We start from the raw sequence: 26,838 nt of genomic DNA, 5'->3' as shown, positions 1-26,838 counted from the left end.
CACAGTTTTATTGTCTCCTTGTTTGCATTGTGTGTCAGGACAGAAAATTGAGCTCACTTTCAGGTAACAGATAAGTCATTCTTTGGATATCTGCTTCTGATGTAGGTAGATCTCCATGGCAACCAATGCTAAACCTTTGGACTTGTCTCTCTCTCTAGAGCTATACATTTCCCATCCAGGAAGGCATCTCAACAGCTTGCTGTGTTGATGGGGGCAGGGGAATCCATGCAACAGAAAGGTAATGCATTGTTTTAACTGCTGGGATTTCTATTCTTATGGCAGGGTCAAGGCGATCAGAACTCCAATCAGGAGCTTTTGGTTGTTGCTGCTAGTGCTGTGAGTGAGCCATAAAGGTCCTTGCCGTGGGAGTAGCTCAGTGGCAGAGCAATTGACTTGCATGTAGAAGGTCCCAGATTCAGTCTCTGGCATCTCGAGGTAGGGTTGACTCCCACAGCTTCGAAAAGCCACTGCTGCCAGTTGGTCTTGAAAGACATGGGCCAGATCACCAAAGATCTGATTCAGGGTATGGTACGTTTCCATGTTCTTAAGACCACCCTCCTTTCATTGTTGGAGGGAAGTTGCAACAAGGTCTGTAGGTAAAAGGTTGCTGTGGTGCAGTGCTTACCTGGCATCTACCCTCCACTACCTAAACGTCTCTAGCTTCCTCAAATCAATATTGGGCAGGCTTCAGACTTGTGTGATCTATTATGTTCTCCCCTGCTAGAACCTCGAAGTTCACCAACTGGAGCCAGGTGCAAAAATGGTCAGGTGGGAACAGAAGTTTAGAACTAAAGAACAAGAAACTCAGAATACATGCTCAGCACAGGAATTTGCTCTCACTACCAGAACTGAGCTCATGGTCTAGTCACACAAAAGTCCATTCCTGGTTTTCTCTCCTCTCCCTCCATCCTCAAGCTTTCTTCCATCACTGTAGCCTAGAAAGGCAAGGGTTGTTCTTGACAAACACACACTGACTTCCAATGATGGTATATAATTTCCTAATCTTCCTTTTTGCTCCTTTTGAAGAGATGGGCAATATTCACTCTCCTGCAGTCCTTCTTTTCCCCAGGATTTCTCAAAGATGATAAGGTTCGAAGAGTCCGTCCACTAGCTGCTTCGCCACCCTTGGATGCAATTTATCTGGACCTGGGAGCTTGAACTCAGTCATTTACTATCCCTTTGTCCACCTCAAGCTGTGCTTAAGCCTTTCACATAAGCTAGAATAGACATGGATTCTCTTTTGAGATGCCTGAATCAAAATAGGAGTTGAGCAGTTTTGCCTTTTCCTTATCACTTGTCAGCATTTTGCCATCTTGGCTGAGTAGCTGGTGTAATGAATCTTGTCCTCACATCTGAAGGTGTTTGTTCTCCTCAGCATCCTTCATGGACCTCAGCTCATTCTAAGTTTTAGCTTTCCTGCCACCATTTCTGCAATACTGGGTTATCTGACTGTACACTTCCTTAGTGACCTGCCCCACCTTTTATTCACCTGTATGTCCTTTTGCATTTTCCCATCATTGCCATTGATCATCTATACTTTTTGTATAGATAGATTTGCTTCTTCTGTTGTCTGCCATTGATTTATTTTTGATTGTGTCTTCCTCCATTTATTTCACTGTGGATACTTTCACTGGGGCTACCAAATTTATTCTCCTGAATTTATGTGCAACTATGCACATTTTAACAAGTAGTCCAGCTTCTCCCTTAACCTAAAGGTTTTAAGCCTCCTTTCTAGAGTGCCATAGTCCAACAGGATGCAGTCGTAGCTGTGCTTGGCAGTTGTTCACTCTCAGATGAATAAGCAGAGGAAATGATAATTGATGGACTTGATGAGGTTGACGGTTGTTCTGCCTCATTGCCAATCCATGCTCCAAAAATGCAATCTCAGGCCAATGGGCCTGGTTGGCACACATCCTCTTCTCCTGCTTGCAGATCACCAACTATGGCTGCTCTTCTCCAGCTCTTGCTGCAGAGAGTAGTTCCATTCTGTTCCACATTTTGTGTCCTCCACTGTTTAGTCTGCTGTAGATCTTATCCTGAAGGCTCAGAACTGCTTTCTTCCACATGACCTTCAAAGCACTACCAGAGGCCTTCTGAAACTCCTGCTGCAGAGTGTCAGCTGTCCATAGGGGTTGTTCTTCCTGCTCTGAGTGGCCCCAGGCAGTTATTCTTGGTCTCCTGTTTTCAGTCCAAGATTTGCTCATCTTCTCTACATTCAGGTGAGGCATTTGCCATTCCAGACCTCTTAACTTTGCTTCTAATTATGCAACCTGCTTGCACTTGCTGCTAATATACACCAAGTTATCTTGAGAGAGAAAGCAAACATCCTGCATATTTTGCAAGTCACCACTGCTGAATCACAATTCTCCATTTTCTTCTCTTTGTGGGTCCTCCAACATCAGAGCTGGTGATTGAAGCACCCATCATCCTCCTGTTCAGAAAGAGCAGTGCCAGTGGCCCTCTGAGAAAAGTGAGACGGGGGGGGGGAATCATAGAAGAGTTGGAAGGGGCCATGAAGGCCATCCAGTCTAACCCGCTGCTGTTGCAGGACACCCATTCATACCCTCCCACTCAGAGGGCTGCCCAGTTTCTGAGGGAAGGGGGTGGTCCAGGGGAGGGGAGCACACCAAAGGGGCCACTCCAGCCTCCTTCTGGCCGCCTCTCCGGCCCTGCCCTGGATTAGCCACCATTTCCAGCGGCTCCACGCAATCTCCACAGGCTTGCGCCCTGAGGACCCGACCCCCCGCCTGTTCAGGCAGAAGGAAGCCGGCCGGCCAGCCGTCCGGAACAGGGGGAGCCGGCAGGCGCAGGGTTCGTGTCCGGGGGGCGTGCGGGCGAGACCCCGCCGGCCACCCGCGCCTTCTTCGCTGAGGCGACTCCCCCGGCCGCGCTCTGAGGCGAGGCGAGGCCAGGCGCCCCGTTTGGGCGGGAAAATCGAGGCGCCCCTCGCGCCGCGCCGCGCGCCTTCCCTCACCTCCCCCCGCCAGGATGACGTTGCCGCAGCCCGCCTCTTCTCTAGGCTTTCGCCGGTGACGTCCGCCGTCCCCTCAGCCAATCGCAGAGTCCTCCTCGCCTCAAAAGAGACCGCGCGTGGGGCGGCCCAGCACAGCCCGCGTGGCCGCGGCGAAGCCTCCAGGAAGCGTTGTGGGCGCCACGTGGGAGCTCGGCCGACCGCCGCCCCGAGAAGAAGCCGGGCCCGAGAGAGCCCCGTGGCGGTCGAGCCTGCAGCGCCGCTCCGTCGGGCGGAAGACGTGGAGTTGCCTTTTCAGCACTGCTGCGCCGCTGTTCGCGCTTCCCGCCGCGCCGCGCCGCGCCGCGCTCTCCGCCGCGCCCTTTCGGAGGGAGTGGGGCTCGAAGGCCCCTTGGTTTGCTTTCTGGGCGGCTTTTCTCAATATACTTTCGGGTGGCTCGCCCTCTGCTTTGGAAGCCCCTCCCAGTGCAGACTGCCTGTAATTCGGGAGGGAGGGTCCTTGAGGCTCAGAAAGTAAAGTCCCCCCCCGCCCCGGCTGCCTCGCCGCCCGCCCGCCGCTCGGCTTGCCCCCTGGCGACCATGACGGCGGAGAACTACCCGGCCTGTGCGGACAAAGGCGCCTCCAACGGGGCCCTCGGCCTGCATCACGTGGCGATCGAGCTGCCCCCGGGGGAAGCGGGGCCCCCCCGGGGCCCGAGCCCGGGCCCGCCGGCTGCGGGGCTGCCTGCGGGCCAACCTGCTGGTGCTGCTGACGGTGGCCGGCGTGGTGGCCGGCGTGGCGGTGGGGCTGGCCGTGCGGCAGCTGCCCAGGCGCCTGAGCCCGACGGACATCCTGCTCCTCTCCTTCCCGGGCGAGCTGCTGCTGCGCCTGCTGAAGATGATCATCCTGCCGCTGGTGGTCTGCAGCCTGGTGGCCGGCGCGGCCAGCCTGGACCCGGCCGCGCTGGGGCGCCTGGGCGGCTGGGCCATGCTCTTCTTCTTCGTCACCACCTTGCTGGCGTCGTCCATCGGCGTGGCCCTGGGCTTCATCATCAAGCCCGGCGTGAGCGCCCACCCCCCCAGCTTCCACGTGGGGGACGCAGGCGTGCCCGAGCCCAAGGAGGTGGTCGATTCCTTCCTCGACCTCATCAGGTGAGCAGCTGCACTGTCCTTTTGTTCCCAGGGGCGTCATGTGCTCAGAGGCACTCTTGCTAAATCCATATGGAAGTGCTAGGTGCATCCTCAGAGGAACAGAACAGCTGGGATGGAGAGCCCTGTTCCAGCTGTTTAAATTAGTTGCCTTTCCTCAGAGCCGTGTGGAGCTCACATCTGCTAGAGGGTGAATCTTCCGGACACCCGAGCTCCATCTCAGGCACGCTGGCTGTGAAGGCAAGTTCACACGTGCTTTTTGTCACTCAGCCACGTGTCAGAGGTACATCTCTGTGTGAACAAGCTTTTGCAAGTTTCTCATCAGAGGTACAGGCTTGGAACCAGATTAGAGAGATTTAACAGTGGGTGCATAGATTTCAGCAGGCCAAAGTCTGAATATGATCCAAAATGGAGGTGGGTTAGTGCCCACTCCATGAATAGTGTTTTTCCATGGGAGGTTCAGAGCACAGGATTAGGACTCAGGAGATCTGGGTTCTAGTCCTCACTCACCCATGGAGCTCAGTGGGTGATCCTGGGTCAGTCACTGACTCTTGGCCCAATGTACCTCACAGGGTTGTTATGAGGATAAGCTTGAGAGGAGGAAGAGAATTACGTGAGCTGCCTTGAGTTTCTTGAAACATAAAAAGGTGGGAAATCAATAAATCATATATGCTATTGAGGTCAGTGAATGAGTGCAAAGGGCCAACTTGCATGTGTGAGTGCTACAGAAAATGTGTCCTAGGTACATTTGGAACACTAACTTTTATTTAAGACACTCAAAACTTACAAATTAAACCTAGTGTGTGCCATTGAGTTCCTTCAGGTATTAACTTGTGGGTTGGGATTAAAAACTGTGGTTTAATTACGCTTGAATGTTTTAACCGCCATGACTGTGAGGCTGGTTGAACTACATGTTAGATGGGATAGGGACCCAAAACTGTGTGAGATCTTGTTCTTTGTAGAACTACAGCTCCCATCATCCCTGGCCAACTTGTTAGAAGCCAAGAGTTCCACATGTCCAGAGGCTACAGACTGGGAAAGGCTGATCTGGTCTTTGGGGTGCAAGGGCTGTTTGTGGACAAACAGCCCTTTCCTGAGTCATATTTTCTCAGATCTGTTTATTCCTTTCCATCTTCCCTCCTCACCTCCTCCCCCCCCTGCATTACACAACATGCGCATGCACTTTCATGAGCTGGAATATAATCATCAGAGGTGGATCGTGTTTCTCAGTATGTAAAACGAATTGGGAATGCCTTCTTTTCTGCTCAAAAAAGGTCTAAATGTTTCAACACCCTACCTAAAAAAGCCGGCTAGTCTGTTACGAAATATTACTTTTCCACCACTGATGGTGGAACAGAATGTTCTGGGGCAATGGCGAGCTCCTTGGGCTGTCCTTTCCTGGCATTTGCTGAAATAGGACATCCTTCCTCCTGACGAAGCATTTAGAGGGGTGTCAGAGACGATCTCAAAACATGAAGAGGGAGAAGAGGGAATGTTTGGGGATTAAGCTTGTGTCTGGCGTCTTATGCTGCTTCAGGAGTGCCTGCGAGGAAAGAGAATTCTTTCAGCGAGCACCCTTGGGATCGTCACATGCCCGGCAGGAAGGCAGCTCTGTCTATGCCCAGCTTATTTCTCCCAAGTGCTGCGATGTAAGCCATCTTCCCCAGCCTTGTACTTTCTGGGTGTTTGGACTGTAGCACCCATGACTGAGGCTAGCAGGGCTGATGGCCGAATTCCCATTGTTCCTGCTGACCAGAAACGGTGGGAGTTGCAGTCCGGCCCATTTGGATGTTGTAAATACTGGAGCATCCCTCGTCATGCTGGAAATGAAGTTGCTTGCATTTTGTGGACAGGTTGGAGAATGCCTCTGGGCATGGGCAGAGAACCCTGCCCCCAGTGTGACCCACAAGCTGGAAAGAATACAATGTGCAGTACAGACACAATGCATGAATTGGTCATTTGGGAGAGAGACGATAAGCTGTGGAGCTATTCCAGTCTTTTTTCCCTTCCCTTTGGAACCTGGGGACTCCTCTAGGCAAGGAGTGCTTTGATGGAGGGCTCTGAAGGAGGCTGCAGTGACCAGGCCTCCCCTCTCCCTTTGCCCAGACACATGCTCCTGGATCTGTGACAAGATCTCTGTTATAGTTTGGTGCAGCGGGTGCAACTGGCATTTATGTCATGCCATTTCCCTTGCTCTAAGTGGGGATTTGTAACTTTAAGACTGCCTGCTTCTGCATTTCCTGGTCCTTTTGAGCCAACTGTTTGTCCAGAGTTCATGTATGTCATGGATTCAGATTCTCTGCTTGCAGGATGGCTTCTCAGCTCCCTTTTGTGAGCGCAAAAACATCCATCTGAATGATTTACATCTCTCTGCTTTTCCTGTTCTAAACTTCTGAGCTCTAACCTGTGCTTAAGTATCAGCCTTGACAAAAAACGTTGCCTTGCCGTTTCATGGGACCTTAAAGGCACAGCCATCCAGGTAACCATTCTGCCTTCTCCTAGTTGGACCAGGACAGCGATGCTCGTACAGAGGGTATGATCCTGGCCTGCCTGCCTGCAGCCAGACATCTGAATGTGCTTAAGCCAGGAGATGCCGCACAATTTCAATTATTATATTGGCCATCGTTGGGTTTATGCATCAACCCAGCGGATTCCTGCTCTTGCTCCTTAGCCCAGAAAAAGAGAACTAGTGTTTGCAGGATTCGGTCAATTTCTGTACTGGGAGGTCCTCTCCCTGGCTGGAACGCTGCATGTCTAGAGAATCAGTTGGTGAGTCTTCTTTACGTGAGGTTACTTTGGCCTGGCTTGGACATCTGGTCTAAGCTGGTAGTAAACTATAATTATGTATATCTCACTGATGCATTTTCAGTAAATTGGTGCTCCAGGAGAGTCAGACCTTTGTCCCAGTGAAGCACAGATGACATTCTCGATGCTGTGCGGGGCAGCCCTGGGCACATCTGTAAGCAAGAAAACCAGTATTTTCTGAGTCTGTCTCGATGTAGGAGTTTGGTTTATTGGTGGGGAAACATGAGCACAGTTTTTCCCCATGACCTGCCAAAATCCAGGGTACTGTGCAGAACTTCTGAATTAAGCTATTGTGAATGGAGCAAGGAGTCAGTGCTGATGTTGGAGGCTGACTTTGGTCTCTACAGTAGAAAGCGGAGGAGCCTCCTAGATGGAGAGAAGGTGTCTGGAGGGGTGGAAAGGCAGGGCCTCCTCCTGGATGTCGAAACAAGTGGGGAAAAGCCAAATCGTGTCTGTCTCTTCTCCTTTTGCAAGACTGTGTTGTGTTGCATCCATTCAAACCAGACAGGGAAGCCACGGCTTAGTAACCCACCTTGATGCTAAGTCCCACCATTTTCCTACCGGGAAGAAATCCTTCCCAGCCTTATCCAGAGATGTCAGCACCACCACAGAGCCGGGCTTCCTTGCACCCCCCAGCTCCTCAAGCAGTAGCTCCGCTCAGCCAGCCAGGCCCACTCCAGCATGGGAAGCAGGTCTCCTATTTTGCTTCAGAGGCAGAAGCAAACCAGAGTGGATGATTTGCCTGGACAAGTCACCACCGCTGAAGTCCTTCCCTTCTTGGGCTTACTTTTTATTATTACAGTTCTATTCTACCTTTTTCCTTCCGAGAATATAATGCAGTTTACATCATTCTCTTGCTGCTCTCAATTTTATCCCCACAACAGCCCTGTGAGGTAGGTCATAGAATAGTAGAGTTGAGCTGAGAGTCTGTGACTGGCCCAAAGCTGCCCAATTGGCTCCATGGCTGAGTGGAAACTAGAACCCAGATTGCCTGAGTCCCGGTCCCATGCTCTTAACCACGATGCCACAGTGGCTTAGAACTATTTGCCGATTTCAAAACCCACCATCGGGCCCTGATTCGTAATGCCTGGGTCATCGAATAGACAGGAGTCTGGGGGCACATCCCTTGGGTGGTGGGATGCTGCGTCTTTTGAGAACTGACTGGCAGTCCAGAGATTTTAAGAACAGGTGTGATCAGAGGCTTTTACACATGGCTTTTAAAACTTTGCCTTCCTTTTTCTTTTGAACGTAGTAAGCCAAGTGTTGAGGATATTGTGAGAAGTCTGGAAAAGCAGGGAGAAGCGCATGTGGTGGTTTAACATAACATGTGCAGAATATTCTCCCCATCTTTCCTTTCCCCCTCCAAAGTCTGCGGGCAGAGCTCCTGTGTGCCTGGGAAAGAGTCACCTGGACTTTGGGTGATGCTGCCTTCCCCCCCTGAGCAGAGAGTTCACCCGCCGGCACAAGATCCCTCCAACTTGCTAACTCGTAATGCGCTCTTCCAGAGCATTTCCAGTCAAGACTGCATGGGATGTGACTCATTGGGAAAACTGACATTTAAACATCTGATGTTTCTAAGGAAAAGAGACGGGGCGGGGGAACGGAGCTGTCTTGAAGGGTCTGACGAGTGAGGATTGCTTTGGCTCCCTCGGCCATTCTGCTTGTGGTGGAACCTGGGTGCTGCCGCGGGGGCGTGTGTCAGAATCTGCTTTTTCGTAACGCCTCCTTTGCCCAACCCGTTCTGGGTGTCTCAAGAAGGAGGTGGCCCTTTAGCGTCTGATGCAACATGCTCTGGGTATTGAGTTTCACAGGCTTCCTTCAGGCATCTTTTTTTGACTGTCCATGCGGTAGCAGAAAGGGTTGACTTAGGCTGAGAGAGAGGATTATTTTACAACTGAAAAAAAAAATGTTCCACTGGAACATGAACTCTGAAAACTGTGAGCCATCCCGAGGCTATATAGCAAGGGGACGGCATATAAAAATTTTAAATAAATAAATAAAACCCCTTTTGCCCCCCCACACAAATCAGGAAGTGTGCAAGATAAGAACCATTTACTTGAAAACAATTTAAAACCAATGTGCCAGTAGAGGAAAGGCCTTTGTGGGTGTGGAGAGGGTGACTGTTGGCACCAAGTCTGGACCTCGGTGAGGAACGTGCTTCACATGGGAGGGGGGGCACTGAAAAAGGTCCTCCGGAGAGCTCGCTTGCTATTTTGTGACCTTTTGGCTGGTTCTGAAGATGGGGCAGCCCCTACTGTGGGTCTTTGAGTATTTGTTGCCAAAACTGGGAGCAAGGAGCGCAACCATGATGCACCTGGAGCAGCAGAAGTGGACAATCCTTGGAATCCAGTGCAGTCCCCTGGAGCTGCAGAAGGCATTCTCCTGAAAGGAGGGAGTGCCCTGAAGGGAATTGTTCAGCCAGGGTGCTCAGGCCCTCTGAGGCAGTTCCTCAGGGCCACAGGAGGAGATGCCCCGACGAAATCTGCAAAAAGGAAGGACAAGGGGGTGCCAGATGGGTTGCACAGGTACAAGTCCTGCCCAAATGAAGAAAATGGGGAAGAGAAAAGGGAAGGGAAAGAGCAAGGGAAGGGAAGAGGAACCGGGAGCAAATGGTTTGTGCTCAAAGGGATGGGAGGTTTCTTGACCGCCAGCCAAACGGATTTGTTGACTCCGCGTGGCAGGAACTGGAGAGCTTTCTGCCTCCGGCTGTCAACAAAGAGGAAGTGCGCTGCACTGTTTGGCTGGGTCGTTGCCGAACGGTTTGCACTGTGACATTGGTCCAGCACCTCTGGCAGGTGGGCTGTGTCTGGAGGGAGGATGCCCCTTTGCGCCCCCCCGAACCCCCCCCCCCCGTGCTGGGCTTGGTTGACCCTTCCATCGTGTGTATGTACCTCAGCTGTTCACACAAGCTTCTGCCGCAAGAAATGAGCGCAGCTGCTTAACTGCCCTTCGATCGCCAAACTGTTTGCTGCACTGGAGGAACTCGGTCGCTCACCTGACATTTGTCGGTGGCTCATTCATAAACAGCGAGTCTTGCATAAGTAGTCAAGACAGTTCATCAGCGGTCCTGCAGAGCGGTTAGTGCCGTTACTCCCCCAGCATTCCTACTGAGGGATACAGGGACACGTGCTTGCGTAAAGTAACCCCTTGAGTTCATGGCTGGCAGAGGCCAAGCTGTGAATTTGGAGCTCTGGCGTCCTGAGTGTGCTGCTTTATATTACACTACACCTCCTGACCCACAGAAAAGTAGATGGGGCAGGAGCTGGCATGCTCTCCCTGCGGGTTTGTGAGTGCACAGAAACAGATCCCACATGGGGTTAAAAATCGAGTGTCGGCTTGTGGGGTTCTTTGTGCAAGAAATGGCTGGGCCAGAGACTCTGTCTGAGGATCGGTGAGCCAAGGCAGTCTCCGTAGGCCTGTGGAGAAGGATGGGGCAGCCGTGGAGCCGGCATTTAGCACACCAGCCATAACTTTCTTTTTAAGTATGCAAATGCGCCTGCAGGTCAGACCTTCTCAGTGGAAAAAGAAGACAGTCCCTTGTGGTGCCCAGGGTGGTGGCTCCCTTGATGGGTCCAGGAGATGAGAAGCTGCTGGGATTAATCTTCTGCCTGTTGAGCTCATTGAGCGAGCTGCAGAGATCCCAGTTCAAGAAAAAATCTTCCCCCAGCTACTAGAACCCGCATCTTCTTCTGCCTTCAAAACGCCCCTTTTTCCACACAGGGTGCGCCAGTCTTCCTTTTGGCTGAAGCGATGCTTCGGTAACCGGACGCTTAATGCCACTCTCCCCCCATGGGCTCCCGGACTCCTCTGTCTCTAAATTGGGAGCAGCACCTGGCCGGATGCAGCCTCTGCCCCATGTCCTCCCACAGCTGTTGCCAACGCTGCAGCGGGGAGTGTGGGCACACCTGGCTTACATGTGAAAGAGAAGTGTCACTCGGAGTTGTGAAGTGCAGTGTGAAAATAGAAAAGTACTGTAACTGGCACGATAAAGCGAGGCCGGGTGGGGAATGGGAGTGCAAGTGTCTGCAAGGAAAAGCGCATTCTGGCTGCATTAGGTGGCGGTGTCCTGAAGACCGTAGCATTTGCACCTGGATGTGCATGCTTCCCTGTATGTTAAAGTAAAACGAAGCGCCAGCCTGAAGAAAAATTCTGGCTCAGCCATTTTTCTCCCTGCTATGATCGTCTTCCTCCAGTGAGGAAAGTTCATTTTATTTATTTTATTTTATTATGTAGCATGTATTTAAAGCTATAGGCTACTCCTGTGGGTTATTTAGTGGCTGCGTGCAAACTGCAGCGGGCACTCAGAACACACATGGTTGCCCATGGAGGGAAAATGGGTGAGGGGGCAGCGCAGTGGACCCTGAGTCCTGGTCCCACCTGGCTGGACTTCTTGGCTTCCATCCCGGGGCAGCTGTTTGTCAGGATGCGGGCCACATACCGAGGTGCTCTGCAGGGCAGTATTCTGCAACCCTGTGGCCTTTGGGTCTGTTGGACTGCGGCTGCCAGTACCTCCGGCCTGCCTGGCCGAGGAAAAAGGTCTGGGCAGCCTTGGCGGGGATGATCACCCACACGGTCTCTGGCTACACCCAGGGATTAGTGTTTAATCTCGCTTGTGCTGCCCGTTCTGCCCCCTGGCAGAGGGATGCTCTGAACTGGACAAGGTTGGGGGGGGGCGCACAAGGGGATCAGGGCGGAGGAAGGCCCCAGTGAGCAAAGGTTAAGTTCATGATATCTGATCTTTCCAGGAGTTAGAGCAACGGAGGAGCAGGTTATTCTCGGCCAAGGCTCGGATAGCCTGGGGACACGCACACCGAGATGACCCTTCTCTTAAGAACTAAGAGAGAAGCTAGAAATGGAAGCTGTGAGCCAGGAAGTCCCTGGGCATAGGCCTGCCTGTAGGCCAAACTCAGCCCACTTGGGGTCCTAAGCCAGCCCCCCAGGTTTCACCTGAGGACATGCCCACTGCCTTCCCCCCAACCTTTGGTTCCATGGTGTTTGCGTGCTGCCTCTCCCCAGTCTGGAAGGCTGAGATGTCTCTCCTTTGGCTAAAATCTCAAGTTTCATAAAAGCATGCCAGGCCCTCCACTGGAATGTGGTCCCCCAAGGCTGGGGCTGACGGGAATTAAAAGTTTGACTTCCATGTTTGTTAGTTCTTTATGTCCTGTGGTTGCTGTTGCTGCCTGCCTGCCTGCCTGCCTGCCTGCCTGCCTGCCTGCCTGCCTGCCTGCTGGGGGTGGAGTGAGCATCTTGCTGCTATTACCTGGGCGTGTGGGGGGCGCAGAGGCAGCAAACACCTGCAGCTGAAATTGCAGGAAGGGGCAGGATGGCTTGGGCTGCGAGAGGGTGGGTGTCTGGAGAAGATGGGCATCACTGAGCAAGAAGAGCGATTGCTCCTCTGGAGGCCTGTTCTGAACATTTTTGTCCTTATTCTCCAACAGGAACATCTTCCCCTCCAACCTGGTGTCGGCCACCTTTCGCTCGGTGAGTTGCTAACGAAGGAATTTGTCCCCTTTGAGGAGTGGAATTGGGTTGCGCTTCAGTATCTGGAGCTCTTCGCAGGCTGGATTCTCCAAGGAGGGGGGGGGGGGGGGGGGGGGAAGGGGGGGGGGGGGGGGGGGTTGGCTGGGAGGGATTTACTCCAGAAGGGAAGGAGGAAATCGGAGCAGATATTCCTGTAGGCTATGAACTGGCTCTGCAGCTCATTTCCCAGGTAGCTGTCACTTGGACCACAGTAGCTGCTGGAGCATACCTTTCCTTTGGAAATTGAAAACCTTTTCTTACAGCAGGCTTCCGTTGCCCTTTGGATGCTTGGGACTTCAGCTCCCATCTTCCCCAGCCCACAGAACCAATGGGCAGGAATCCTGGAGTTGCCATCCACCAGATCTCGAGGGTGCCGAGGCATCTGCACCTTTTCAAGGGGCATCCACAGGGGGCTGTGTGGAGCCGGCTGAGGGCAAGCCTGGCCTGGTGTCTGCTCCAGGTTTCCCAGTCCTGTCAAGATAGTTCTAACTGGAGATGCTGGCCCTCGCACTGGGAAAGCTGGTCCCCCCGCCCTGTGTGATGCTTGAGGAGGAGACAAAAAACACCAAACCAAAGATGATGCAGTTGGCTTTTTTACAGGTAGCAGCCATTTGCTACTTATCCTAACCAAAAGCTCATGAAACTGCCGACATTTTTTTTAAGGGCCTCTAATCTCTGTCTGCAAAGTCACACCCTGCTGCTGTTAATGTTTCCCTGTGTTTTCTTTATTAACTCTTCCTTGTGAGGTGTTAATCCTCTTCAGGACCTCAGCAGGTCCAGGACAACAAAGCCCAATTCGGCTTAATTTTTAATAACCTTGTTAAAGTAACAAAGGCAAATCCCGAGGGAGAGGAAGGGGCAAGAGCAGGGCAGAGACACAGGCTGCTGTTGCAGGAGAGTTGCACCCACCTGCTTTGAAATTGCAGGCCGTCTTTCCAGCTGCGACTGCTGGAACACGGAGTGCTTGAATAATCAGGCTTTTGACATGGATGGCTCTGTCCATCAACAGTGCAACACAGACAGCTTTTTTGCGATAGTCTGCAGGTAATTTCTCTCCTAGCCATCCCTCCTTCCCTCATGTGAGCTCCCAGGTAGCAAAAGCCGAGCCCCACAGTGGCCTGCACATCTTCAGCTCCCAGGGCCAGAAGAGCCGTGTCCGTGTGGCGTGGCCCCCGCTTTCCCCGCAGAGCGGCCTTGGCTCAGGGCAGTGGAGTGCGGACCGAAGCCTCCACGAGCCACTGCCACCCCGCACTGGCAGTCCTGAGCTCAGCTGGGCCCAAGCCTGACTTGACAAAGCAGCCAGAATCTACAGCAGCCACCCTTTGTTCAAAGGAACAGTCTCTTCCTTGCAAGGGGGGAAAGGTAGGGGTGTGTATGTGAACACACCCACACACTCAGCCATTCTGTTGGGAGAACACCCCAGGACACAGCTGTCCCCAGAATAAGCAAGAGTGCCCCTATGCCAGCGCTCTGCTGACCATAAAGGACGTGCCGCCTCTACTTGGGCATTCAGAGGCCCGGGACAGATGTTGTCTGGATTGGAATGATGTGCCTTGTTCGCCTTTCTGCCCTGTTGCTCCCCAGCAGCAAGCCGGTTTCTGAACAGGCAGGTGGGGGCAAGAAACCCGTTGCAGTTTTTGTATCTGCACCTGAGACACCCAGAGACTCCGAGAAACACCCTTTGTTCTGAGCGTAACTGACACGGTGTTTTCCTCATTGTGTCCCCACCTCCAGTACGTGACCGAATACAAGCAGGTGCAAATTGGGAAGAATGTAACAGAAAACATGACTGAAGTCAGCAACATCAGGGAAGCCATTTGGAAGGTAAGCGGGGTGGGCTGAGCCATGTTGGACGGCCTAGCCAGTTGGGCTTGTGGCTTGCAAAATGGGTGGAGGATGCTGGACTTTTGTGGGTTTTAGTGGGCAGTACTGGCAGGTAGCGTTCACTTGGACCCCCAAAGATTTTGGGGAGGCCTGGTGCTAAAACATGCAAGCCCACGAGTAGAAGAAGGCTCTCTCAACTTAGAAACATGAAAACAGAAGGGACCTCCACCGGAAAGGACGGGATATAAATGTTTTCATTAAATAAATCCAATCTAGTCTGACCCACAGCTCCAGCTGGCTCCGGTCATGACATGCCTCACCTCCCTGGCCTCCTGGGCCTAGTGCCCTAGTTTGTCCCACTGGGCCCCATGGCATGGGATCCTGGGCTTGCCTGGAGCCGGCCTTGCCCTGCAGTGTGCCATCCGCCTTCCTGCCTGAGCTCTGCAAGAGTCCCCTGAGGGAGGTTCGTGCGTCTGCTGTTCTCGGGGCCTTGGGAATGGCCGACACCCTGGGCTGGCTTGGCCCACGACTTTCTGCTGCCCCATGCTGCGTCTTGGCCTGGGGCCAACCTCCTGCCAGGCTCTGCAGGCGCATTCCCTTCTGAAAAGCACTTCCTGGGTCTCTCCCGTGGCCCAGGGAGTTGTCACGCAAGGGTACAGCAATGGCACTGCCTGTGGGTGAGGCCGCAGCTTGGGCTGTTGGCCTCAATCGGAGGTGCCACAGGCTGAGTGATGCCCTCCGCGAGGGGCTTGAAACACGAATTTGAAGCACAGCAACAGTCATCCATATGTGCAGAAGCGAGAACTCCAAACAGCTGAAATGCTGAAAGAGGTTCTTTTAAAACGCAGCCCATTAAACAGGTCATTAAAAGTGACTCAAGCAGCAGATGAGCGTGATCTTACGAGGCCTGGGATCAGTGGGTGAGGAAAGCGGGCCGAGCAAGAGATGCTGGGCACCACGCCAGCAGAAACGCAGCAGGGCGCTTCCGATGGTGGCGTACCTGTACCAGGTGGCAAACGGTCGTTTCACGGTTCATGGGATCTCATGGCCTGGAGGGTAGGAAGCCTTCCGCCGCCTCTGGACACTTGGCATGCCTGCGCGGTGCTGATCCGTCCACCTCTGTTTCCTCAGGTCCCGGTCGGCAAGGAGGAGGAAGGGATGAACATCTTGGGGCTGGTCGTCTTCGCCATTGTCCTCGGGATCGCGCTGCGGAAACTTGGGGCCGAGGGGGAGAACCTGATCAAGTTTTTCAACTCCTTCAACGAAGCCACCATGGTGCTGGTCTCCTGGATCATGTGGTAAGCAGCCCGCCTGCTCCGCCGCTCTGAAGGCTGGCCGGGACGGAGGCCCCAAACGAGACAGCTGGGCTGGCAGGCAGCCTCAAGGATTTGGGTCACTTTGTGCACCCCCCTGAGCAGGCGGCCAGGGCTCCGTGTGTGCCCATTTATTTTTCGTCCGCATTTCTGCAGTAGGTGCAGGCAGAAATTGAGTGATGTGGATCAGGCCCATCGCTTCCTGCTCTATGGCTTGTTTGTCCTGGTTTCGCTGTGCACGGGGAGGACCGTTCGAGCCCTACCCCGGCAAGCAGCGCTTCTTCCTGACTTCTGAAATGTGGCTACGGATTGCCCACAGTCACAATTGGAAAAAGTTTGGGGGCTGATGCCTTTGTCCTCCCAACAACCTGAGGGGGGACCGGTTAGGCTGTGAGAGCTGCTGACAAGGGTTTTAGCTAAATGGCGATCTGGACCTGCTTTGGGTCTCGTGCTCTAACCACTATCCCACACTGCCCACCCATGCTGCACTTATTCTGCGCCTGCAGCTTTGCAGAGAAGGAGCCGAGACCGGCGTGCTCCAGCCTACCCTTGCTTGTGATCCCGCTGCCCTGCTTTGCTGAGAGTCGTCTTCTATCCCCTAGGTACGCCCCCCTGGGTATCATGTTCCTGGTCGCTGGTAAGATTGTGGAGATGGAGGACGTCTTGTCCCTTTTCTCCAGCCTGGGGAAGTACATCTGCTGCTGCCTGGTGGGCCACGCCATCCATGGCCTGGTTGTCTTGCCGGCCATCTATTTCATCTTCACGCGCCGGAATCCGTACCGGTTCCTGTGGGGCATCTTCACAGCCTTGGCCACCGCCTTCGGCACCTCCTCCAGGTACGGAAAAGGCTAGCGGTGCTGCAGGAAGCCAGGAAGGGGTGGGTTTATAAGGACTTCTGCTGCATGGTCCAAGAGTGGAGGAGCTGTGTGGTTGGTGTGGACTTATTCACAGTGTGTGGCAAGAACACAGCTGTCTCCTGCTAAAAACTAATGTCATGGCAGTAATCAGTTCATTAGGATTAATCCACCGGGAAGTCTGTTAGAACCGTCTTGGTTTTTAATCAGTGCCTCAAGGCACAGAAAAGAGACGGGACATCGATCGCTCAGCCTGGGTGCCACCACAGAGAAGGCCCTTCCTTTATGCTACTGTAGAAATGGACAGGCTGATTTTAAGGGCTAGGAAATTATCATAAAGCCGGTGTAAAATTAATGCAAATATTCTGCTTACTCACTGGCTGCATCTTGAGAGCGACAGGGAAGAGAGGGGTGCTGCCTCAGAAGGCAGAAGCGAGTGTCCGAGGGCAGGTGCCTGGGTGTCCAGGCCCAGCCTGTGGCGGGCACCTTCTGTGACGCGTGTGGTCTGGGTTGGGAGCGCTCCCGGACGGTGTGGTGACCTCCTCCTGCCTCCTCCATGCAGCTCTGCCACGCTGCCTCTGATGATGAAGTGTGTCGAGGAGAACAACGGCGTCTCCAAGCACATCAGCCGCTTCATTTTGCCCATCGGGGCCACCGTCAACATGGACGGGGCCGCCCTCTTCCAGTGTGTGGCCACCGTCTTCATCGCCCAGCTCAAAAATTTTCCTCTCAACTTCATCCAGGTCATCACTATCCTGTGAGTATTCAGGCCTTTTCCTGCCTCTGATTTTTACAAAGGGCTTTGTTTGCGGGGGGGGGGGGGGAAAGTGCTTGCAGCAGGCACAATCCACGTGCCTTCCCCAGCAAGCCACGGCCCAGCAGTCATGGCTAGTGGCTCACGAGGGCCATGCCAGGCTGGCCAACACGCCTGCTCACCTGGAAGTGCAGCGGGCCCCGCGTGGTCCCTTTCTGCGTGGCTCAGCACTGGCACCCTTCATTTCTACAGCGGTGCGCGTTGATAGACAGGAAAAACAGCCTGCCTGCAGCTCCCAGGAGGAGAACTGTAGGCAGGTGTCCCTGCCTAAATGGGAAGGGGATTGTGCCAGAAAGCAGAGGCACAGCACGGCAAGGCTGCCCCCCCATCTGGCTCTCTGGGGGTCTCGGCACGCCCCCCTGGGGTTCCACAGAAGACCGTGCCCCTTCCCCTCGCCACTGATCGATGCATCAAAAGACCTGCCTAGCCGCCATTCCGAAACCTGGAGTTCCTCTTGAGGCTTCGTTACTGGCCTTATGCCGAAACCCATGGGCGTCTGTGTCCCCTTTCGCGGGTTGCAGCCTCTGAGAGGTTGTCCAAGATGGAATTTGACTTGTGCGCAGGAAGCGTTTCTGCCCCACTGCTCCCAGCACGCACAGGATGTGCCCGCCAACTCACTCTCCTGGCCGGTGCTCTCTGGACCATCCACTCATCCTCGGGGAGAGGCCGTTCGTGCCAGTCTGCCTGTTGCACAAGGGCGGCTGGCTGGCAGTTTTCTCGGGTCTTCAGAACCAAGCAGAAACGGGCTGCTGGTGGAAAATGTTTCCAGCCCTGTGGGGAGCTGCTTGGTACGGAGCGTTGGATGCCTCCGGGCCGTAAAACTGCTCCGGCTGGGACTGCCAAAACCACGCTGTTTGCTGTGGGCAGGCCACCGTCCTGCGGCTCGCAGGCCCCCGTTTCCTGGTGCATCCGGTCTGCTCCTGCCTTACCACCCGGCAGTGCCGCTGCGTGCGCCTGTTGGCCCTGGCAGAGCCCTGCTTTGGCAGGATAAAACTGGTTAGAGCTTCAGCAAGACGCAGTTCTCTCGGGGGACGTGGGATCGTGAGGCTGTCAGAGCAGAGGGAAGATGCCTTCCAAGAGGTCAGTTTGGGCCATGCAGGAGGGACGGAGAAGAGGAGAACTTTAAAAATGTCTTGTGCGAAACAGTTCAGAGCAAATGGCTGAAGTGGTTAATGTGGGGGCCTTTGAAAAAGACCGCCTGTGGCTGTCGCTTGGTGCCTGGGCTGGGCTCAGCAGGCTGCCTCCACAGCAGCTTTCTGGGTCTCTCCCAGGGCGAAACATTTGCCTTTATCTCTTTGGAACAAAACTGAGACAGGGCGGCAAGCTTTGCACCCTGCACAAAACTCTGGTTGTGTTCAGGGTTTGATACCGGATGGTCAGATTCCCTTCCGAGACTCCTGCAAATGTTTACTTTGTCTCACCTCTTTCGGAAAGTCCCCCTGCACCTTACTTCTGCCTGCACGTCCCACTGCTTGCCGTTTACTGCCACATAATGACCCAGGTCCTGCAGATGAGTAAACACAACTACAATTGTAGGCCAGGCGGCTGCATGTCAAAGATTCCCTAGACCTCCTCAGCATGACTGGAATTCTGTAGAAATTGCAGAGGTGGGCTGCTGGTGGATCGGGAAGGGCTCCGTTCCCCCGCTGCCTGGAGAAGGACCTGGCAGCCGGCCCAGTGCTGAGCATCTCACTTTTTCGGGGAAGGCCCTTGGCCCTCCTGCCTGGGGAGACTTGTCGAGCGGACTCGAACTCCCGAGCACTAAACTGAGTGCCGAGCGTGACTCCAGCGCCTCTGGACGTGCCCCCTGCGTGGAACTGCCTCCTTGGGTTCTTTTCTCCTCTAATGCTTCACCTTCACAGCTCTAGCATCGCCTTGGGACCAAAAGGGAGGATAGAAACTAGTCTGGCCAAGGAGCGGTGACGGACTTGCCTTGGCACAGGAGTGTGGTTGTTTTTCTAAAATAAAACAGAAAAATGCAGAGCAGAGGCATTTCTGAGTGAAATATTTCTCCGTCCCAGGGCATCGGCCGGTTCCTCCTGGTCTCAGGGGCTTAATCATCAACCTCAGCCGAGTCCTCTTGACAAGAGATTGCATAGACACAAAAGTGCGTTGCCAGATTGCGCTTCCAGAATTGGGTGGGGAGGGGCTGCTGGTGGCCTCTGCCTGGGGCGGATTTGCCCCAAGCCACTCACCCCCCCTCCATGTTTGCGCATCTGTCTGGGGTTGAAAGTGCAGCTGCCCTTCCGGCAATCCAGCCCTGCCTTCCCCGGGAGCACATTCCGTTTGAGCTGCAGGCAGGAGGTGCTCTTGCAGACTCCGAGGAGTGGAGGGGGGCAATAAAGCAGCGCGTAGTATCCCAGCATCCCCTGTGGCATGGCAAAGGACTGGGAAGCAGCTCTTGGCTTCAACAGATGGTTCAGTGGGGGGGGGGTGTTCCTGGGGCAAGGAAGATCGCACAGCTTCTGAAGTCGCTGTTTGGAGCCCTGTCAGGATGCATTTGCGCAGCTGTTCAGCCTGGCCAGCTGGGGGGTGTGAAACGTTGCACATCTCAACACTGAGTTACAGTCTAATTAAGTAAAACTGGGGGACCCTACGGCAGAGGTGCACAAACCCGGCCACGAAGTTGCCGTTGGGTGTAGAAAACCGGAGCTCTAGTCTGTGAAGAGGCCCGGCAGGGGGCTTGTCCCCCAACCCCGAGCGTTGGCTCTGTAGCCTGGAGAAAGAGCTTCCAGCTGGAGACTGCTTTCTCTGGTGGCTCGAGTGGCGACCTCCCTCATGGACCCACCAACATTGTTAAAATAGGAGGTCCGCCTAGGGCCTTCGTCACCGCTGGCATGCGCAGTGAATCCGAGCCTCTTTCGGAGTGAGCTGGGAGCTTGCGCAGCCCCCTCTGACCACCGAGTGCTTCCACCCACAGCATCACCGCGACGGCGTCCAGCGTCGGGGCGGCTGGGATTCCTGCGGGCGGCGTCCTCACCCTTGCCATCATCTTGGAAGCTGTCGGGCTGCCCACCAATGACATCTCCCTGATCTTGGCAGTGGACTGGCTTGTGTAAGTTTCAGGGGGCAAGTTGGCGCCACGCGCCTGGGGTCAAATGCGACAGACGCTTCCGCAGCTCCAAGCCCTGCTAGCTCCCCGCCCCAATCTGCTGGGCATTGTGCTGCAGGCTGAAAAAGGGTCTGCGGGACAAGCGACTCCAGCGCGGGAGGCAGGAATGCAGAAGCCCGTGTGGAACATCACCTAGAGGGGGCCTTGGGGCATTGGGCTGGGGGCAGGCTCTGTGTTGGCCCCCAAATCTGGGAGCAGGCGGCACCCTCTACAAAGTTCTCTATCGAGCCCTCCCAGGAAAGGCCAGGAAGCAGGACCGGCTGCTCGCCAGCAGGCCTCCTTCACGCTGGGCTCCCCGGATGCCTGATCCACACTCGGTGGTGGTCTGTGTACCGCCTGGGCTTGTTCAGCAGGCTGGCCGGTTGCTGGGTGGGTGGGGGTGCTGGCTGCATGAAGGGGCCCTGGTGAGCCAGGAGTGAGGTTAAGGCAGCCGAGCTTCCAGTCTGGAGTTCGGCACATTGTCCTCTCGTTTGTGGGGGGGGGGGGGTGGAATGTGCACCCAGGGCCCGGCAAGCCCAGTCCTGCCGCATCGGAGCAAGGCTCATTGGTCCAGCACCCTGTGGCCGCTCAGCAAATGCCTCCACACTAGCAGGGCACCACACTCCTCGCCTCCTGTGTTCTCCCAAGCATCGGGTTCTCTGAACATGGAAGCGGCCGTTTGCCCATGTGGCTATAAAGTCAGCTTATCTGAATACATGCAGGAGAAGACAAGAGCCAAGAGAGAGCTCTTATCCTGTTCCTCAGCCCAAGAGCTCTCCCAGAGTGGCTTGCAATTAATTAGCAAAAAAGGCCGTCCTTGTCTGCAGACGTACAGTCTGAAGAGGCTCAACATGCAAAGCAAATGGATGGGGAGGGGAGGGGAGAGCGACAGGTGGTCGAGAGGGCTGGTGGGGCAGCCGAGCTCCCGCCCTGCCTCCCCAGAGCCATGCCCCGGTGCCCCTTTCCCTGCGCCTGCCTGCCTCATCCTCTGGCATCCTTGGTCAGCACCGCTTTCCCTCTCTCTCCAGAGACCGCACCTGCACCATCTTGAACGTTGAGGGTGACGCCTTCGGTGCAGGACTCCTGCAGGTATACACTGAAAAAACAATGGGCAAGGTAGAGGTGGAAGAGTTGGTGGAGGTCAAGAGGAACGCCCTGGACCCCAGTAAGGAAACGCATATCGAGGAGGGGTCCCCACTGATCAAGAGAGATGGGCCCCCCCTTTTAGAGCGCATCAATTCTTGCGAAAAGGAATCCGTGATGTAACAGGCCTAAGGAAGAAGCTGGACTTTCTGGAAGACTTTTTAAAAACTTGTGGGTTCCACGTTTGAGTGTAGCCCTCGTGTCTAACCTTTGAGACTCAGCCTTCACCTAGGAAGGGGCTGCCGGCTTTGTGATGGGGAACCTTTCCAGTGAGACTTTGCTAAGCACACCCCTTCCCACTTTCTTAGGTACAGTTGCTCACACTTCGCACAGTGCTCCTAGACTTGAAAATATATTTTAGTGACAGGTGCTTGGGCGCTCAGTCCTGACTGGACGTCACTCCCTCTGAGCCAGAAAGGGCCTCCTCCACAGGGGGTCACAGTGGCGGCTGCAGGATTTTAGCAGCAAGCAAAACGCTACTCTGTCCAGCCCACCTGGCACCTTCCAAGCTGAGCTCCTTTTTAATTCACGGTACAAAAAATGGTTGCTTCCGCGGAGGCGTCTCAAACACTCCCTTTCCTCCAGCAGAGCCCCGCCGTCTTTGCCGCTTCACCTTTTTTCTCAACGTGCTTTGGACCAAATGAGCAGAAGGACAAGCCTTTGGTTTTTTCCTCTGGCAATTTTTGTCACTGTCCTTCCCACGACCACCTCTGCACTCCTATTTGCTGTTCTGCCTTTGCTACTGCAGTGGAGAGAAATAACTTGCTTGGGGAAGATATGAAGCCCAGGTGGGTTCCATGAAGATGCTCTTCAAATCCAAGAACTTATGTGCTTCTGACAGACAGCAAACAGTTCATCAGACTGGGGGAAGAGATGCTTTCCTTTCACATTTTCTTAAAAACGCCCACCATCTTTTAGGATCTCGGGAACTTCCATGACTGCCACAGCAGCCAACTTCTTCCGTTGCCTAAAAGCCAAGTCTCTTCTTGCTCTCCCAAGTGGGGTATCCGTGTGGATGAACGAACAGGATGGCCCTCCAGCGTTATCTTTTAAGTGGCAGCGCATTTGCCCCACTGAGATTTGATTTTATTTATTTTTGGAACTTGACACACACGGTTTTTCTCTCCACAAGAACTTGGGGGTGGGAGAAGGGATGACACCACCTTTATTCTACGAATCGAGAGAGCCATGGGCAGTGCTCCCTCGCGGCTTTCCACTGTTTTTCCAGTCTTGTGCTGAAGCAGCTTCATATGGGAAGACGATGACCTTGCAGTAGTAACTTTGCTGTGAGCCCTCGACCGAGTTTTGACCACTGTCTGATTTTCCCTAAGCTCTGGCATATGTTATAATAACAATAATAATAATAAAAAATATGTTGCAACAGGTATTTCAGAGGGTAGAGAGGAAACAATATTCAAAGTCATCTTTTCAAGTGTCTCTGGAACGATGAGAGCTGGGAACAAAGTCCGCTTGTCTAGCTTTCCTTAGGCAAGACTCTTCAAGATGCAGGTCTGATTCTTCTGTCCCCTGCTGTGTTTGAGTCTCTAGGCTGGAATCCAGATGGATCTGGGGGTGCTATGCTCAGCCCAGAGTTTTGAGCTTGGAATAGCCTTGGATTTTTTTGCAAATTTAGAAACGTGCCTGACTGGAGGGGTTCCTGGCCTGTCTGTCGTCATCTGAAGCATTTTGCTGGAGATGTGTTGCGATCCTTTTAAAAAACAAGCTACTAAAACTTCAGAAATGCAAAGGTAGATTCTGCACTTGATTTCCTACAAATTAGTTGGGCACAGCATCTCCCGCCTGGATCTACAGTACAGTTTAGCAGGATTTTGCATTAGAAGGGCCTCGAGCTGGACTTTGAAGGAGGTGTGGGCAATTGCTTGCCACCAAGGATCCACTGGGGTTTGGCAGTAACAGTGACTTTGCAGGCATGATTTCAAAAAAGTAAGCTTGGCATCCGCTGCAGGGGAGCTTTGTTTTACGTTCTAATGATGATGATGAAACAGAATTCATTCCAGTACAAAAACATTTCTTTTAAGAGATTTCCATTCCTGAATGTGTCACGTGATTAAAACGTTACTGATGAAAGAGCTCTGTAATCCCAGATCTTTTGTTTTAATTTCTTTAGCAAAAAAGTCTGGTAGTGCCAGTTGTCTGAAGGTGGATCCATCTCTAAGAAAATTCTGCTGTCCCACCTGGGACCATATCCTGGCCTTCTTTCTGAGCAGTCTTTGTGGTGGTCAGGAAGGGAAAATAAGGATACAAGACTGGGGGTACTCCCCCAAAATTGTAATAGTTGCCAGCCGTAGGGGAAAAAGATAGGGGGGCTCAGAGCACAATTCTGTCCCAACCTCTGAAAGTTCAATTTGCACACACCTCTCTCTCTAGGTTGTGATTCCTGAATAGCAGTGAGGGCTAGCAACTTGCTTTTTTGACTGTGGAAGCTGTGAAGTTCTCTGAATGTTAAATTCTGCACGGGATGTTACACTCCACTCTTAAGCAGCCATTTTCCCAGATGCATGCAGCACACACACAGGAGCCTGTGGGAATGAGGTGCTATATATTTTATTTATTTATTTATTTTAAACATTTCTATGCCGCCCCATTCGCAAAGAGCCTCGGGGCGGCTTACAAAACAACTATACTCACAATTAACCTTAAAAACCCGGAGACATCTCGGCACAATATAAAACCCCATAAATAATCAACAGTTAACAATTAAAATAACTTTTAAATTAAAAGGTCTTGGCCTGGTGCCAAAAGACAAATGACGACACCAGGTGGACCTCTCTGAGGAGCGCATTCCGTAAGTAGGGCGCCACCGCAGAGAAGGCCCTCCTCCAAGTACTCGCCCTCCTAATATCCTTCACGGAGGGCTCCCGGAGGAGGGCCTCCTCCACTGATCTCAGGGCGGACGGGCATATATGCGCGCCTTTAGATAACCAGGCCCCAAGCCGTTAAGGGCTTTATAGGTGATAACCAACATCTTGAATTGGACCCAGACTTCGATGGGGAGCCAGTGAAGCTGATGGAGGACTGGGGTTATAGGAGAACAACCCTTTGTTTTGCACCATCTGAAGTATCCGGACCGCCTTCAAGGGCAGCCCCACGTAGAGCGCATTACAGAAATCCAACTGGGAAGTAACCAATGCATGTGTCACTGTTGCCAGGCAGTCATTCTCCAGGTAGGGACGCAGCTGGTGGATCAGATTATATGGTATTTAATATGGGAAATATTAAGCTGAAGCAGGAGGTCTGCACAGTGCCGGTGAAGAGCTGGGAGTCCCTTGCCTTCCCACCAGTGCAGCTCCTTGCCCTTTGCCAAGAACAACACAAGGATGTCTGTCCACAGTGTGGAGGCCATTGCCACGAAACGGGATCTCTGCAAAGGTACGTTTTAGTGTTGTGAAGCAGGTGTGTGCCAACGGTTCCCCTGACAACCATTGCCAAGGCAACTCGCCGGTTTATGTCTGTTGGGATCAGGGCTCCAGGTGAGGGAAGGAAGCGGCAGTGGCGGTGCCTGCGGCAGCGGTGTCCCTGGAGAACTCTGCTCGTGGGCGCAGGCTCCGCATCATCCCATCTGGAGTACCTGGGTTTTGATCTTCGCTCCAGGCAAGCACAGCTGCGATTTCTGGAGAAGGAGCAGTGGGAATCGGGAAAGCGAACGGGATTTCAGGCAGGGCTGTGGGCACCACGAGGAGTCTGGCCCTGCACATCACGCTTCCCACGCAGGAGCCGCAGCAGTGGCTTTGGAAGTGCGGAATGGCTGCTGAAATCCTGAGAGCTGAAGGGCTGGCCAGGCTATCCAGCCACGTGGTGCAAGCGGTCCTGGGCTTTTCCCCTCCCGTGACTAGCAAATCAACAAGAAAACGGCGCAAAGTGAGCACCGGCCAAGCTGCCAATCCTGGCCTGCCCCAACACCTTTCTCGAGCTGCCGGTGCTTGAGCTGAGCAGCAATGCGGGGGCAGCGCCTGGTCGCTCGCCAGGCTGCGCCTGAGCAAAGATGTGCACAAGAAAAACAAGGCTTTGGGGGAGCGCAGCCTCCTGTTCTCTGGGATGCGCCTCTGCTTGTTCTCTTGTCCTTGGTGTGCCAGGAAGCACCTGGCACGCAACCCACCCAGTCTGTGTGTGAGAAGGCAGGCGCTGTGGAACCCGGCATGCAGCAGCTCGTTGGGGCAGAGGCTTGGGTGCTGCCCCCCTCCGCAAGGCGTGGGGCCTGGCTCTTCCGTGCGTGGAAGGTCTCTAGCAGCTACAGTGCAAGGGTCTTTGGCAGCAGGGCAGAGAACGGCCTGCTTGAGGCCTGGGAAAGCCACCACCAGCCTTGGGCTAGAAGGCTCAATGCACCCCCTTCTCCCAGGGGCTTTCTGTGTGCATTTTCCGGAATGCAAGTCCCCTGGGATGAGACTGAAAGTGCTGTCAACGGCTGGAGGCAGCTGCATAGCAAACGCGTTCTAGCGGGATTCAGCGAGCGTGGCTCTAGGGTGCATCTTCACTGGGAAGCTGCACTAGCTGCTGAATGAGAGCTGGGCGGAAACTTGAGTTAAACTACATGGTACAGAAAGAGAAGCGCTGCTTCTTGCAAAATGTGTTGGCAGCAAAACATCTGCCTCCCAAGACCAATCTCCACGAGCTGTTATTTCATTTATGGGTAGCCCGGTCCTGAGCGTGTTTTCTCAGAAGGAAATCTCGCCAAGACCAGTAGAGCCCTCCCAAGCTCCCTTCCCGGCTCCTCCCGATGCCGCACTGTGTGCGTTTCCAATCCGCTGGGCATTAGGGAAAGTTCCTACGGAGGTGCAAGACGGTACCGCTCGCGTTGGGAGTTGGGTCTGCGCATTTTGGACGCGGGGACTGCTGCCCAGCAGGCAGGCAGCGATGGCTCCGGGTTCCCTGTGCCACTTTCGGCATTGTTCTCGAGGAGGCATCCACCGCCGACCGCTGCTGCCCTCTGCTGGCGAGCGCCCCGACCAGACCGCAGGGAGAGGGGCCGGCGGGGCTGCGCCTCTTGGTGCTCAAAGCAGTGGCCCTGCCCAAGGATCCCGCTGCAGCTCCAGAACCGAGCCGTCACGCACATTCCCGCTTCCCTTCCAGTGCGACCCGTTTGCCGCCCGGGAGATGCTTCCTTTCCTGTTGGTTGGCTACCTGTGGTGAGGTGCGTTGGAGTGCAGGGGCTCATCACGGGGGACACCCCTTCCCCACCAGGCGGGGCTGCCACCTGGGGCGCCAGCTCGTGTGGCTCAGGGCAGGGAGCTGGCCACGGAGGCAGGAGCTTTTCGTAATCATTTCAGCCTCAATACCCCAGGCGTTTTAGGGTTGGGATCCTGGCACACCACTGAATGGGTGGCATGAGGGGCGTAAGGGAGAGGCCGGGCCGTGCG

General features: G+C 54.1%; 1 protein-coding gene across 1 annotated transcript; it reads left to right on the top strand.

Annotated features, from left to right (window-relative positions):
* The first annotated feature begins 492 nt into the window (after positions 1 to 492).
* SLC1A5 (solute carrier family 1 member 5) lies at positions 493 to 23,553 on the top strand. Its single transcript, XM_044435432.1, has 9 exons — positions 493 to 528; positions 3,588 to 4,102; positions 12,343 to 12,385; positions 14,159 to 14,248; positions 15,380 to 15,546; positions 16,164 to 16,397; positions 16,978 to 17,172; positions 20,150 to 20,284; positions 21,349 to 23,553. Exons 1-9 carry the CDS (start codon positions 493 to 495, stop codon positions 21,584 to 21,586), a joined length of 1,653 nt encoding a protein of 550 aa, XP_044291367.1. The 3' UTR covers positions 21,587 to 23,553.
* Positions 23,554 to 26,838: the final 3,285 nt, after the last annotated feature.

This window comes from Varanus komodoensis, unplaced genomic scaffold (assembly GCF_004798865.1).
Source record: "Varanus komodoensis strain SLA01 unplaced genomic scaffold, ASM479886v1 scaffold29_3, whole genome shotgun sequence".
In the NCBI taxonomy this organism is placed as follows: domain Eukaryota; kingdom Metazoa; phylum Chordata; class Lepidosauria; order Squamata; family Varanidae; genus Varanus; species Varanus komodoensis.
Note: the sequence above shows the minus strand (reverse complement) of the source record. Positions and strands in the feature narration are given on the sequence as shown.

Bases quoted from the DNA above. Each gene is read 5' to 3' on its own strand.
- SLC1A5 (XM_044435432.1), top strand. From the start codon at position 493: ATGGGCCAGATCACCAAAGATCTGATTCAGGGTATG. The intron at 4,103-12,342 runs GTGAGCAGCTGC...ATTCTCCAACAG, and splicing joins TCCTTCCTCGACCTCATCAG to GAACATCTTCCCCTCCAACC. The intron at 12,386-14,158 runs GTGAGTTGCTAA...CCCCACCTCCAG, and splicing joins TGTCGGCCACCTTTCGCTCG to TACGTGACCGAATACAAGCA.